The following is a 15,924-nucleotide window of genomic DNA, read 5'->3' as shown; positions in this document are numbered from 1 at the left end:
TATTCAATTTGGGCTCACGTAAACGTGCACCGGACATTAAAATGACCCCTGAAGACCATAAGCAATGAGGAGATAAATAACAAAAATGAGGATCGTAAGTCAAGGAAGTAAATAACAAGAACTTGTCCAAATTTTTTTGAGAACTCCGTACCCAACACCATCATTGTTCAGCCAAACAAAGAGGTACAAAAAAAGTTTTTTTTTTAGGAGGGAACTTGAAAATATAACTGGCAAACAATTGTTGTGGCATTTTTTTTCTTTTAATTCCTCTCACAGATGGTTGATCTTGACTATATCCGCCCTCTATGACAAATACGGTACACATAATTTCTAATAAAAGTCGGGTGTATGTATTTTGTCACCTTGTCAGAGACTGGATGAACGTCACAAACTCCCCCTAAAAAAACGCATTTTTCTGCTTTTCCTCCTGTCATTTTCTTACAGGACCACCTTTACAGGTTAATATTTTATAGAAAAATGTTTATGTCCATGTGTAACATGGCTGTATTTCTACAGAGAAAATCCACTACAAAAAGTTGAAACTAAGTTGATTCGTCACATCACGCAAGGCGGGCCATCTCTTATCACGTGACTATTGTGGACAAGACAGCTCAGGTTTACGGCATGTTCTCATCTTGAACGCATCTATACTGTGCTTTCTGGTGTCAAATCGCCATGGATTTGAGTAAAATCGCTCAAAATCTCATAAAATGTGTCTCTACTGGAGAGGTAAGAGCTTTAACAGTTAGTGAAAGCATTTTAGAAACGAATTTCTTCACAATCGTAAACTTTGTGCACAGCTACAGGTCTCTTTGAAAAGCTTTTCGAAAGATAACTTGTACTTTTCCGACGCTCTGAACTCAGCCTAATGTGAGGGTGTCAACCTTTACAAGTTTCATTTTCTCTTTAAGATGTGTAATCATTTCCTTCTGCAATATTCAATTTTCTTAAAGTTACTTCTGTTACGTAACTCTTACAGTACTAATATTCAAGGAGTCCATGAGTGAGTTTCAGCTTATTTCCTTGGCTCTTCGGAATATGGCCCATAATCAACATATTTACTGTCCAAGTCTTTGATTTGATTTGAATGATTTGATTCAAGCAATTTTTTCCAATTATTTGCACTACAATGACTGATTTTGGGTATTGAGTTAGAGATGAAAACTGGGTGTGGAACCTTATTTGACATGGAAATATCGGTGAGGGTGTTATGGGTCAATATGGAAAACTTGAACAGTAATTATTGTCTTTGGCGACAATTTGAGAGAATGGTTGAATTCACAGATTTTCAGGCCATCTAATGTTTCTCCTATAATTTCCATGAAGATCTTTCATCTATGACAAAGTTATAAATAGCATGGACTTTATGACCAGTATTTCAACCTTTGATATCTTGAACTACCCAGGTGGCATCATCTTTCCTAAATCCATCAATTGAGAATAACTGTCCATACACTTTCTTTGTTATTTTTTCTTTGTAATTCCTTGAGAGCTTTTAACTTATCATGTGAACTCACTATTATTTCTGATCAGATGGTTGAGCTGCAGAGTTTATGGGCCAAGCAAACTGCAGTGGTAGTTTTTCTTCGTCGCTTTGGGTGACAGTTGTGCAGGCTGTGGTCGACTGAGCTTAGTTCGGTCAAATCACAGCTTGATGCACACAATGTACGACTGTGCGGTGTGGGCCTTGAGGAATTAGGTCTTGAAGAATTCATAGAAAAAAAGTTTTTCACTGGAGGTTTGGAAAAAAAAAATTGTTGAACTTTCTGAATGATACATGCATTTTTATTAATTCGTATATGATTTATTGCATGGCAGATGCATAAATGATGTCACCATTGACAACATTTTGCTTTTTTATCATGTAAAACAAATAGACTCCTTATTGCAGTGGGTCTGTTCAGTAATAGATCAGAAAAGACTTTGGTTAGAACATCAATGACACTTAGCTGCTCTTTGCATGCCTTTTTTTTTTGTTGTTCTCTCCATGTAAGTTAAAAAAACAAAAAATACAGGTACTTGGCGATGTCATGATGATGTCATCTGTAACCTATTACCAAACAGATGCACAGCAACATGGAATCTTTACAGTTTTTTCGCAAAAAAAGCGTGAAGCTTAATAGACATGACGATTCATTTAGTGTGTGTCATGTGGGTATAGTGGTTACCCAATACTTCATGTCAGAGGCTCATGTAAATATGCTCAACTAGATTTCACATGTCTCAATGTGGATATAATGTTCCCTGTGAGGTGGAGCTATCTTTTTGTCTAGTGTTTCTTTCTTTATTTAATTTTTGTAAATCTCTGTCAGCAATTTTGTCACTCTCAAATGCCAGCAACCAACCTTGTTACTTTTTTCAAGTGAACAAATAAAATTTCGATTTCAGGGTTCCATAGTTGGAGTAAACTAGTTAAATGAGGATGACCATTAGGTTAATGACTTTTTACACAAAAATTGTTTTTGAAATGATTGCCTAAAATGGAGTATGTGGTCTTTCCTTAGAGTTGTACATTGATGCTAAACAACAAATCTACAAAGATTTGGGATTCAAGAGGTAAGTAATTCTTGTCATCTCTACCTGGCCCACCTGTGGTGATCCCATGTCTGCATTGTGACAGACTGTATTGAACTAAGATTGGACTTTTCAGCCATCTTTGCACTTGCAACACCCACTGATACATGAAGCAATGGTCATCTTTGCTAGGGAAAGACAAACATCATTATCATCATCATCATTGATTCTGGTCACCTCTATTTAACACCATTCTCTTACTTATTTCACATTTATGCTGGCCTAAGGTTGAATGAAAGATAAATATAATCAAATTGCTAGACTTAAATGCTTTCACTTAACTTTTTGGACTATGTTTGATTTTTTTTGTAGGTATAATGTTATCAATGTTTTTGGTGGATTGGCAGCTAAAGAGACACGACTCTCAATATCCAAGGCAAGCATTGCTCTTTTATACTGTTTTTGTTTTTCATTTTTGTTCCCTATATTTTCAATTAAATTTTGGTTATATTGAATTTTTGAAAGATGCAATAGCTTAGAACCTGCTGGCTTATACTATTGACTTATCGAAGAGCAGGCACTGGCCCTGGCCAGAGTGTTCTTGTATTGTGTTTGTGGGTATTACATTTGTATCTTATGGTGTCCATTCCAGGAGTGCAAATGATTACTAGCAAACTGCCAGGGTGATATGGGTAATGACTTGCATTCTGTACAGGAAGGCAATACTCCATAGTCATCTCTTGTGACAGCGAAAATGTTATCTTTTTAACTTAAAATACTTTTTATTTAGACAGCAGCAGTAGTAGTGGTTGAAACTAAAAACATAAATAAGAGTTGAGTTAACCAATTAAGGTAAACAAATTACAAACAATTACAAACAACAAATGAATACAAAGGAAGTGAAATGGAAAAAAAAATACTTTCATTGATAACACCAGATATATACCTGCAAAATTGAATAGCTTGTAGACTTCTAAACAGAGAATAACAAAAAACATGAGTTTAAGTCAACTTACTTAAGAAGTGATAATGCATAAAAGATAAAACAAGAGGACTGTGAAATAATGTGCAATATAAGAAACATGCATGAAGATGCAGCTGGCAAAGAAGAACACCAGCAAGCTTAAAAAAACATCTACAATGAGGTATGAAAAAAACAAAGAATGAATCAACTAAATACAAATTACCAAAAAAAAAATTGACGAAGGGCTTAGATCTTACTCCTCTATTTGTGAGAGGTTTCATCCCATAAGAAGTTTGCCCTTTCCAAAGCGAGTTTGCCCTATCAAATGATAGGGATTTGCTGGTAGGCCTTTCTACTCTTGCAATTTTGCCTTCAATAAAGGTTTTTTTCCTTAAACGAATATTCATGGAATTAGCAATGTGACCAAATTAGAGCATTAAATCAAATAATTAGGGAAGCAACTAGACACCAAATTGTTTAAAGGAGAATAAGAAAGCTACAACATTAGCCTTGTGTCAGGCCCCATTTCTCATTCATCATGCCTCCTCCAAGAACTTTTTGACCAATGATAAAATATGATCAAAATGAGAACATAATTCTGCTGAAATTCTAACCTTTTTTTGGTGAGTATGATTAGATTTCATTTAGGCAAGAACTTGCCATGGGTAAAAGGGGACAATTACAAGCAAAATTTCAATGAGGCAAACCCCTAGGAAGACTCAGGAATATGTCCAAGGCTGAACATGTTGGAAATGCAGATTTTGATTTTTAATGGTCACAGTTCAAGTCATTCATTATGTCTCAATGTCTTGTCAACTCTGATAATAAATGCTTAGAAAGTTCCTATAACTACACCCTTTCTGAAGTTGTTAAGGCAGTATGATTGATGTCACCACTATGGATATCTTTATACCAATTGTAATGTTAACTGAAAGTCACCCACTTAGTTTTGACTGTCACACACTTAATAGCAGAACTTGCAGAGCATAGTTATACAAAACAGTAGTAACCCATAATTATACAAAACAGTAGTAACCCATCAAGCTGAAAAAAATTTGTATGTACAACCGTATGACCGTACAAGGTGCTACTTTTAACATGTGTGGTCAACTGTACCGCGGGCACGCACAGCTTTGTCCAGTAGTTCAGTGGTCAGTGCACTGGGCTCCAAGTTGGATGACCTAGGTTCTAGTCCTGGCTGGGGCAAGGTGTTGTGCCCTTGAGTCGTGTGGGGGGGGGGGGGAAAATGTGAGCTCTGCTTTTAGGCTTGGCTAAATCTATATATTATTTCCTACAAATGAAGCATTGTGGGCTTACAATGATTTTATTTAAACACCCTATTGTTTCCTCGTGCTGTTGTAGGCCAATTCATTGGGAATCAAAGGAAACCTGAAAGGTGATGGCATGCAAAATGGTGGTATGCTGATAGTGACAGCAGGTGGAGAGAAAGTTCTTCTAGATCACAAACAGGCATCTCCAGGAGACCATGTCGCCAATGAAAAAATCCTTGAAGTCCTAGGAATCAAATCTGATGAGTCAAAGAAGGATGAAACAGAATCTGCATCAGCGGCCGGGGCTGATTGTGGGTGTGCTGCAAAGGAAGGGGAATCATAAATTAAATTCCCATAAATGGACTCTCACCACATTTAAGTTTAGTTAGTTAAATTTTGAATGGTGTATTAATTATGCTAATTTACACTAATACTCAGCTGTGGTAATTGTGTCAGTATGTAATGTTCTCTGAAAGAGTTATATTTTAGGCTACCATGTGAAAAACTGCTTTCTCCAACTTTAATCCTGTACCTGGTTTTGCAATTGTTCCTGTTCTGGTTGTGTTATGATGCCATTGTGTTAAATGCTCAAGCAACACATGGTGGAGGAATGTTTTGACAATCACGAGCAGGTCCTGCAGCTAAGCTACAGGTTTAACAGTTGGGGCCCTGCTGTTCCAAAAAAAAGTTGTTAATCTTAAACTGTTTGTTATGTTACAAAAAAATGCTATATAATAGTTTTTTTTTTTTCAACAACGATTGCAATCCAGTCATGCTTTGATAAGATAGTCTGATAGAGAAAAACAAATCATTACAAATAATTGAATATGACAAATTTTTTCGGAAGATGCTGAATTCTCTTAAATGTTATGAACAGTTACTGGTGAAATAAAGGAAATAATTGTCATAACTTGCTGGTCTTGTTTCTTAGTTGCATTAGCCAGAGTTTCACTAAAGAGAGAGACAGTGAAATACCCAAGAAAGGTGTGAATATTATTTCTAGATATAGAGATCAAATGGCACATTGTGAAATGCAAAGCTTTTCTAAGCACAGACGCTCCGAGAAAAACTGTGGCCACGGCTTTAGTGACAGTTTTGACGTCATCTTAGACGAACCAATCTTTGGACGGCTCTTAAGAAATCAAATGTTTGAATAATTTTCATGGTGATTGCTATTTTGAAATCTCAAGAGGGACAGGAACATACGAGCTTACTACAATTACTTGGACAAGAAATAATAAAACGGAACTAGCGAACTTGGGGAAGACTAACCCTAATAAAATATTAACTTTATTTTTCTACTTCCTTTGTTTTTCTACTTCCTTTGATTAAGTGCGATTCAACTCTCCAACAAAAATATTAAATTATAGCGAGCATACGTGAAATTGCAGGCGTGACTTTCTTGTCAAAAAATATTTGAGGCGTAGGTCTTTGTGGCACATCGTTTTGAATTAATCGCGAATGAAATTGCCTGGAGCTATAAACACGCCATAAAAGGAATAAATTTAGTTTGGGGTTTTAGCGCTTCAGTAAACAATATTACATATTTTTGTCGCGTATGCAAATCATTGTTTGCACATAGAAGAAAGTGTATTGAAGCTAAACTTTACTTTCGATTACATATTCACCAGCCAATTAAAAATCGTTTTATATCCTTTTAATGATCCCGTCCAATCAACGGGTACCTTTCAAAAGAGCCTTTCAGGGATGTGCTGGAATTAGGAGCAGTCATTCCAAAGAACGAACTTACCTGGGGGTGTGTAGTACTTTCTTCGTGTATTTTTCCCGTTTTAATTTGAAGGAAGGGAACAGAATTTTGCACACAACATGTCGGAAACAAACGAACTGGCCAACAAGCTTGCCCGTCGCCAGGCCTTGAATGAAGACGAAGACGCGCCAAGACGGCAGCTACAAGTCTTCAATCCTTACACTGAGTTCAAAGAATTTACTAGGAAGCAGATTAAGGATTTCGAAAAGATGTTCAAGAAGTGAGTGTAGGTTCATTTTACAAAGCTCTTGTTTACAAAGAAGAAGAGTTACGATAAGGATTGGCCTCTGTTAGCCCAGGGGGAATAGTAACTGTTCTGTTTTCTCATTCCGTGCCATCTTATCCGTAATTGATAGCACTTGGGGTTTTAATTTCACAGGTCACACGTACTCGATGAGGCACTTCCTAGTTTCGAAACTAATATTTAATTCCTCTCTGAGAGAATTGCTTTATTATATCGATCTGCTGCTCTTACATTTCTGAGGCAACAATATCTCCTTGTTTCACCCAAAAGAGCATCTAGCCTTGCTCCGGTTAATTTTTTAAAATTATGTTTTGATGGAAGTCGTATGCAAATTTTTTTTCTTTTGTGACTGAGAACATCATGTTATGACTTCCTTTCAAAAATGATTCAAATAAAATTATTGAAAACGTTGAAAACTGTTTTTAATTTTGTTGTAAAAATCGCAGAATATTGGAGCAGCGGGAGACCAGATCCCAGTTTTAATTGCAAGTTCCTTCAACAATTTGTGTTCCGGGATTAAATTCGAGACAAACTTACATAGTCATATTTGTTAGGTATACAATTCCGAAGGAGATCTTTTAAACGACATTGAATTCTGATCAGAGGATTATAGAGGAAGTTGACAATTAATTAACATTAGCTTGGCTACAATTAGAGGGGCATTCTCTTTCCTTGACTAAGGGGTGATAGCAAAGATGAGGACGAGAAGTGGAGAGTATTTGAAGAGGAAGAGGAAGAAGAAGATGAGGAAATAGACGGAAAATGAAGGGGGAAAAACTTGATTTAGCTTCAAGGACTTTGATTATGATTATAACAACAGTAGAAACTGTGTGATCTTGAGCTTCTATATGTCTGGCAATTTTTTTGTGGCAGTTAGATAAGATGTACACCTGGAAATCATGAGTGACTGTTATTTCTCTTTTCATTATCACTACATTATCTAGCAATCAGGTAGGGAGAAGTGAGAATCATATTAATTGGAGGATGTTTTTTTGACATGACTCCAGGTTCTCCCAACGATTTACAAGGAATGTACAGTAAACAAAATGGAGAACTAACTTTCACCGACAAGATCTAAACATCATTACTCTTGACTGTATAACATGTGTTTTCTTATCATTTTTAGCTCTAAGAATTGGGTATAAAATTTAACAACATCCTCTAGTTGATTTTTTCTTTTCTTCTTGTAATCTTTTTGCTTGAAAATTAAAAACATATTTTAAGAATAATTTTTTTTCTACCCTAGAAGTGGAAGGGTTAAATTTTGTGTCTGCAAGTCCAGACCTCCTCCCTCAGTCCTTCTCCATTTTATAGAAGAGAGCAGGACAGGGCTCTTTTCCAGATGATAGTCAAGTTGTATTAATCATTAATTTTTTTTTACTTCAGGTATGATGTAAAAAATGATCACTTTCTGGATCTTATGGAAATGAAGCAGATGATGGAAAAATTAGGGGCTCCTCAAACACATGTTGGACTGAAAGCCATGATAGCAGAAATTGATGAAGATAATGATGGAAAAGTCTCATTCAGGGAGGTAAGTGCTGCTCACCAATAATTTTTTTAGAGATCTCCATAAGATTCTTGAGGATTTTTGAAACTTCAATAACTTCTACTGTGGTCTTTGAAGAATCTTTGATTAGTCTTTTAACCCTTTACAATGTTCACTCACTTCTCGGAACTAATTTACAAGGAAACATGTAGTAACTAGAGGGGAGAATTAACAATCAGATCTTGGGAGTTAAAGGGTTAACAATATAAAGCTAGGAGCCATTCAAGTTTTTCTCAACCTTTCAAAACATTTAATAACTATCAGACATATGATGCTATGGTAATGACTGAATTATTTGTTCATTTTGCAGTTTCTCTTGATCTTCCGCAAAGCTGCAGCTGGTGAACTTCTGGAAGACTCAGGTTTGAGTGCCCTAGCTAGACTTGCTGAGGTCAATGTGGATGAAGTAGGTGTGGGGGGTGCAGCTAAGTTTTTCGAAGCCAAGGTGAAAGAACAAACAGCATCAAACAAGTTTGAAGCTGAAATTCGCCAAGAACAAGAAGAAAGAAAAAAGGAAGCAGAGGAGGCCAAAGCCAGAAAGCAAGCTTTCAAGGCTAAGCAAGCAGCTTTTGGAGCCCATTAAATGCAACATGCTTGCCTTTAACCCTTTGACTCCCAAGATCTGATAGTTAATTCTTTCCTCTAATGGCTACATTTTTACTTGTAACTTAGTTAGGAGAATTTGATTTTAAATCAAAATAACTTCTATCTTACAAGTTTGAGTATTTTCATTACTTGTTTGTTGTTTAATATATGGATGTTGTAAGGAGGAATTTCTACGTTAATCAATTCTGGGAAGGTAAAGGGTTAAATTGATTTAACAGTGTGGTTTTCAATTAACTTTTTAAAACACAAGAAGAAATTACAAGCAATTCAGTTTTACTGTTACAGCTCTGGTGCTGTTTTTAGCACCACTTAATATACCCAATTTTTATTTTGGTGAATTTTTAATAAAAGCTGTTTTCCATTTTGAAGTCTGGCTTGACTTTGATTGCACACGAGATTAATTCAATAGGACAAATTATTACAAATTAATAAAATTTATAAGTTCTGCATGTTGAACAGTATAACAAGGTGTTAGCTTATACCAGATTTCTTTCATTTCCAAGACCTCTTAGTAATTCTCTATAGAGTTTGTCATACGATTCTCAACATGTTAATTTGGAGAATTTGGTTTTGGATCAACAAACAATCCCCTTGGTGATACTTTTCTTTTCTCTCGTCACTTGTCTGTGAGATACTGTATTGATATTGTAAGGAGAAATTCTCTCTTGGTCACCTGTGGGAATTAAGGATATAACAAGTAATTTTCTATCAGTTAGTTTGCTCTTTGAGTCTTAGTAATAGTTTCATAATAGGAAAACTTGTTAAAAAGCTGAAAGAGTGACTTTAAATTAGACCAGTATATTTTTACCAGACAGGGAGAGATAAAGGATATTTTTAAATTAATAAGCTGAACTAACAGAATTAAGAAGAAATGGTTATGTAATAATCATTGAAATTATTGCTTTAGTTTCAAATTTGGCACAACTACCATTGCAAGGGATTACTAGGCAGTGTTGATATTAACATTTTACATGAATTTTTTTATTGTTAAGGTTTTTTGTTACTTAGTGATTCCGATAACAAGAAGATTGAATTTTTTCTGCATGAAAATTCAATTATCTCACAATTAATACTCTTCAAGGGCATTTTAATCATAATTTAGCTGATAGAGCTTTTGGAATCTCCATTTCTGATATTTTATATGAACACAGGAGTTGTTTTGAATTTTTAAAGCAATAAACAATTACTTTCTATTAACCATATTGATTTAAGTAACAATGTTAATGTATGGCCTGTTTTTTTTTGGTTTTTTTTTTTAATTGTCCACATCATTACAATTTTCATGAAGAATCCACAATCCACAACAAAACTAGATGACACCCAACATCTACAGAGCCACTTTTGACTTGTGAATGGTTGGTTCAGGCACAGATAGCTCAAGGTTGATATGCAGCCACATCTACACTATATCATTATTACACAAGAAATTTTGTATGGAGAAATGTAAATGCATTTGGAAACTAAGAAAAAGATGTAGGATTTAAGAAAAAAAAAAAGCTTTCCTCAGAATTCTTGTGTTACTTAGTCTCCAGTATGGCTCTTGGTAAAAACAACAATTCAGTGGAATAAAATAAAATGTTTCAATTTTTCTGGGAATGTCCTATAAAGAATGTGGAGGAACTGAAAAAAAAAACATTAAATCTGACATTTGGGTGGGGCATTGGTGAACGATTTTTCCCCTAGAGGGGTGCAGTGTTCAAATGCGGGGGGGGGGGGTGGCAAGGATTTGGGTAGAGATTTTATAGCTTTAAATTGATAAACGCATAACACTATAGTTTAGAATGACCACTTGGCTTCCTGTGGTTCAAGTTGATTCCCTTGGCAGGTTATTGGTCAATTTGTTGTATTCTTAAAAGAGTGGTGATGGAGTACTGTCAAAAGAAACCCTGACAAAAACTTTTGGTAAGGGTGGGGAGGGTAACAGTGCTTCTGCAGTCACCTGTTGTACTGGAAACTTACCTTTTAAGCTAACCGTGTACATCATCTGTCAGGAGAGGGTTGTAGATGTTTATTTGTTACCAGACTGTCCAAAAAGTACAATGCCAACAATGATGTGGATATAAATAAATAAAAAGAACTTGTATATTTACATTGGCCAGAATCAAGTTGTTGAACAAAGTAACTTGTATTTCTTGTCCATTTGTTCAAAACCTTCACCATCAGAAAGCCATGAAATTAATTCCCTCACAGGACAAAGTTCATCTTTGAGCAATGAATCACCACAAAATTTCATTTTGTTGGTGACTACCTCTCCGTTAACAAGAACTCGGAAATAAAAACCATCTGCAGAATCTTTTTGTGCTGAGGTGTCTGCAAGAGTGTCCCTCCATAGTTCAAATACCACACCTGTAGCATATGGAGTCAATCTTGTATCATCATGAACTCCAAGATTTATCAGAAGTGGCGTAACAGTGCTGTCATGACCACTGTACAGTACAAATTTAAGAGCAGATTTTTGTCGAGTCTTGTCAAACATTCTTTTTGCCATCTGGATCAACATTGGATGAGACGCCACATCAGCTATTGCAGTATAATTCTGTGTAAAAGCCCATGTGGCAAAATCCATTGCCTGGGCTGCTAACAAAGGTGACACACAACCTCCAGGCCCACAAGGGAGAGGAAGATTATGGCAGTAACGAGTGTATATTACATCAGTCAAACTGCAATAATAAAATAAAAGTATTTTGAATTTAAAAATGAACTAATCAAAGGGTTGCAGATTTCTATACAATCAGGGCATCAAACACATTTTGCATCTTGTTTCCTAAACTTAATCAAAGTGACATTATGGTGAATTTGTGGAAGAACTGTGCAAAGTATAATAAGAAAATTCAGTGAATAGAGTAAAAACCAATGATCCTGTGATTCCAAGAAACAAAATTGAGTCATCAGCTCTGCAAAAGTCACTACAACAAGTGACTGAAAGTAAAGCTCTTTACAAGTGAGTGACCAGGACAGAATTTCTCCTTGCAGTATCAATATAATATCAAGCAGACAATTGATGAGAATAAAGAAAAATATCAATTAAAGGATTGTTAATTGATCCAATACCAAATTTCTCATAACTAACATCACCAGAATTGTATGGCACATAGTAAGGAGAATTACCAAAGATATCTTGGGAGTGAAAGGGTAAACTTCAGATCCTGTATGCAATAAAAATGCTCATTGAAGGACACAAAACTATATTTTAGAGAGACTAATTCTTACAATCCAATAGTTGTTAGAGATGGCCTTGGAGTCCTCAAAAGCCGTGAAAACTCCTGCATTACTGGTTCTATTGCAGCAGAGCCTGAGATGTAGTCACTTCTCCGTTTGTACTGATGCCAACGACTCCCCAATGACAGACACTTATAGGGAGTTCCATTGTCATCTTCTTGGAACCAACCGTTTGAAGTAATGTTGATGGTTACCCTTTCTGTAATGTTAAAACAAGAATCATTTCAATTAATCTCTACAATTATATGGTGTTTGTTGTGCCACTCTAAGGAATCCAGACTCTCAAGAGGTAAACTCTAATCTCTCATTTCTTTTAAAAGCATAACCCTCCCTACGGAAAAAAAGAACAGACCCCTCTACGCCCTCCAAGGTCTAGAGTGAATTACACGACTAGGTCAGTAAAACCTGTCTTAAGCTTGATGGCACTCAAAAAAGCAATGATCAAAAGTAAAGTTAAGGCCATAATAGCTTAACCCTTAAACTCTCAAGAGAGACCAAGACAGAATTTCTCCTTACAATATCAATACAGTATCAAGCAGACAGGTGATGAGAATACAGAAAAATATCAATTAGTAGATTATTAGTGGATCCAATACCAAATTCTCCAAACTAAAATCAGAAGAATTGAATGGCAGACAGTGAGAAGAATTGCTTAAGAAATCTTGGGAATGAATCAGTAAAGAAGGATTTTTAAAAGTAATTGCTTACCATTCATAATGGCATCCTTTGTTAACAAGCCATAAAGAAAGGCAGCTGCACTTTGTACGCATCTTGTTACCTGGGTTGATCGCACATGGAGATTGCTAGACTCAATACCAGAATCTATTAAGGTTTTGTAAGCTGTTCTCATGTGTTTTCCAAGAGCAAAATGCTGAAGAAAACCTCTCTGAGTCAGTTGACCAATTTTACACCGGCTTCCTGGTGTTGGTACCAGGTGAAAGCTTGTTCTCACATTTCTCACAAATTCACGTGGGGAAATATGTCTCGTTGATTGTGAATATTCTTCAAACATTTTCTTGTTGTTGTAATCAGAAGTTTTGAATGTACAATCAAAATCATAGTTGCTATTGTCTGTGTTTGGGACATATATGGCAGGGGCTCTGTCTCCATGCCGAATAAGTACCTGCGTCATTTCTAGTTGAAAGCGTTGTTGGCTAAGATGACTCTCCAAGTTTAACAATCCTTCCCTACCAGAAGTTTGCATGGGAAAGTTACAATAGTGTGAAATATATTGTTGTACTTTGCTTGAAAATATCATCCCTGGTGATATTGTTTCATCAGAAGAGGATGGTGACTTGGATGAATTCCACACTGTCAAAAATAGCAGTATTTAAATTAGTATATGTAATGGTGTGTTTTCTTAATCTTATAACATATCCTGATTTAACCCTTTAGTCCCTAAGAGTGACTAGCATCTAATTTCTCCTTACTATATCATCCCTGAATCAAACATGAAAGTTATGAGAATAGAGGAGACGATCACCAACTAAAGCAGCTCTTGATTGTTAAACAAATTCTCCTGGTCAGCCTCTTTAGATACATATGGAGAACAGTATGGAGAATATGCATACTGATGTTAAGGGGTAAAGGGTTAACACCAGCCTCACTCCAGGATCATGGGAAATGTGGTGATCTAATGGTCAGTGTACTGGACTCTGGGTCAAGAGGTCTGGGTTCAAGATCTTTTCCAAGTCATTGTGTTGTGTTCTTAAGAAAAACACTTTACCCTGACAGTGCTTCTCTCCACCCAGGAGTATAAATGGGTACAACAGAGCTAAAAATTAACTCCAGTGCTTGGTGGCCAGTCGGGCCAGTTTCCTTGAATTCTTAGTGGCTTATCATCCCAAAATTAGTTGCCCTCAATTTCCACTAGATTAAAATGAAAAACTTGAATAAATGCCCCATGGTTTTTTAATGGAGCATTAATTAAAAGGAAAGAACACAAAAGCCCAGAGCCACATGGCAACCACAAAATCAAAATGGCATATATATGTTGTGAATGTGGATCACTCTTGAAATCACTGTTAAAACAGCTCGGAATTTCCACTTCAGAAATAAAAATTCACTAAAATGAATGATCTTAGAGTCCAGGCAAAGAAACAAAGAGAAAGGTAGTCCAATTAAGTTACATATTGAGTTCTATTTTTTTCAAAATTCTGTGGCATAGTTTCACATTGGGCATTTAAACCTTAACTTTTGGTGGCCCTAGTCAGTTTAAATCACCACTGGCAACCATGCGACTGCCAATTTTTAGCCCTGGTACAAAGGTTAATGAAATGTTGGGGGGTAACCTTGCAATAAACTAGCATCCCATTCAGAGGGAAGTAGTTAGACTTCAAGTGGCTTTACTATGCTTTGGAAACTGGGATGTAACCCTATAACCCCTAAGAGTGACTGGCATCTAATTTCTCCTTACCATATCACCCCTGAATCAAACATTAAGGTCAGGAGAATAAAGGAACTGATCACCAACTAAATAAGCTCTAGATTGTTAGATAAATTCTCCTTGTCAGCACCTTAGGAAATGTTAAGAAAACAGTATGGAGAATATGCGTACTGATGTTAGGGTGTAAAGGGTTAAAGCTACTGCTGGATGGGCCACCAGGCTAGAGTAGAGACCTAACCTTCACATCCCAAGATCACTAAGTTGACGCTTCTCTTGCTTCTAATTCTTTGTACAGAGTTTATCATGTCCATGAAGTATTTTATTTCCCATCACACTAGATTAATTTTCTTTAGGGAGTGGAAAGGGTGATAATATCTTTGAAAAATAATTAGACAATTTCTTTCCCTAATGCAAAACAACAACTTCCTAAACTTAGTTATTTCGAAACAACTTTACTTTTAAATAACTTTTAAGTCTGAATGAACAATTTTACGATCGCATTAAATTTTAAATTTACTAAACAACAGAATAAATGAGTTGACTCTGCATTAGTTGTTACGTATTAGTTGTTACAGCCAATTATTTCTCACGATAACTGAGGAAAACGCTCAAATGACGAGAATTTCCTTCTTCAGCCTGTCATATGGTTGCGGAAATTAGCATCAGTCCGCACGGTACCTGTTGTCGAGTTATGAAAGGCAAAGATTCCTTCTTTCAGAATCTTATCCATCGAGTTCAAGATGTTCCAAGCAAAGTCCCGTAAACTGCTCTAAAAACTAGTTAGTAAAAATAAATTAAAAGGATTTTCCAGTTTTAGTTTTTGATCAATTTAATCTCTGGGGATATTTTTTCAAGCACTCACCCCAAATCCATAGTAATACTCCGAAAGATGCAAAGATAATCCCTTTCCAGAGACGGCCTGCTTTCTGGAATTTGTACTTCATGTAATAAAATCTTCTTCTCATCGAAACTATGGTAAGAGGAATCATTATTTTTAAGTACCGTCGAAAAATTCGGCATTCAAACACATTGGAAAGCAACCGAGTTGAAATGGAACCCAGGACTTCCCTCTTTTCAAAAGCCCGTGATCAACACGAGTAACGCGCGTTGATCACGCGCACCACACTCGCCACGTTTGCAGTCTAATATCCAAACACAGGCGGATGCGTCCGAAATCGGCTGACAGCGTCGGGAAACAGACGGTAGTGTCCGAAATCGATCGATAAGTGATGGTAATAGGACTGAGTGTAGAACACATGACGAGGGTTATGGCACTGATAATGAGGTCCCAGTTCCCCCGGTTAATCTCTCCCCGAGTATTCCCAAGAGCAAAGTAACGCCCGTCTTGCGCTGGTCTGCACGCAGGCTATAGCGAATCTGATTGGTGGGAGTGAATTTAACGA

At 36.3% G+C, this 15,924-nt stretch overlaps 3 protein-coding genes across 3 annotated transcripts; 2 read left to right on the top strand and 1 right to left on the bottom strand.

The window, feature by feature from the left end:
* Positions 1–575: 575 nt before the first annotated feature.
* On the top strand, positions 576–5,659 carry LOC131798475 (prostamide/prostaglandin F synthase-like). Its single transcript, XM_059116125.2, has 5 exons — positions 576–729; positions 1,534–1,738; positions 2,505–2,556; positions 2,887–2,950; positions 4,841–5,659. The coding sequence occupies exons 1-5, from the start codon at positions 676–678 to the stop codon at positions 5,090–5,092; spliced, it is 627 nt and encodes a 208-aa protein (XP_058972108.2). The 5' UTR covers positions 576–675; the 3' UTR covers positions 5,093–5,659.
* A 787-nt stretch (positions 5,660–6,446) lies between these two features.
* On the top strand, positions 6,447–9,284 carry LOC131798472 (EF-hand domain-containing protein D2). The gene is made up of 3 exons (XM_059116123.2): positions 6,447–6,737; positions 8,148–8,295; positions 8,621–9,284. The coding sequence occupies exons 1-3, from the start codon at positions 6,577–6,579 to the stop codon at positions 8,891–8,893; spliced, it is 582 nt and encodes a 193-aa protein (XP_058972106.1). The 5' UTR covers positions 6,447–6,576; the 3' UTR covers positions 8,894–9,284.
* Positions 9,285–10,153: 869 nt separating this feature from the next.
* Positions 10,154–15,680, bottom strand: LOC131798471 (2-phosphoxylose phosphatase 1). The gene is made up of 4 exons (XM_059116122.2): positions 15,384–15,680; positions 12,844–13,446; positions 12,127–12,334; positions 10,154–11,576 (listed from the first exon to the last, which is right to left on the bottom strand). The coding sequence occupies exons 1-4, from the start codon at positions 15,508–15,510 to the stop codon at positions 11,018–11,020; spliced, it is 1,497 nt and encodes a 498-aa protein (XP_058972105.2). The 5' UTR covers positions 15,511–15,680; the 3' UTR covers positions 10,154–11,017.
* Positions 15,681–15,924: the final 244 nt, after the last annotated feature.

The sequence above is a fragment of the Pocillopora verrucosa genome, chromosome 9 (assembly GCF_036669915.1).
Source record: "Pocillopora verrucosa isolate sample1 chromosome 9, ASM3666991v2, whole genome shotgun sequence".
Classification (NCBI taxonomy): domain Eukaryota; kingdom Metazoa; phylum Cnidaria; class Anthozoa; order Scleractinia; family Pocilloporidae; genus Pocillopora; species Pocillopora verrucosa.
Note: the sequence above shows the minus strand (reverse complement) of the source record. Positions and strands in the feature narration are given on the sequence as shown.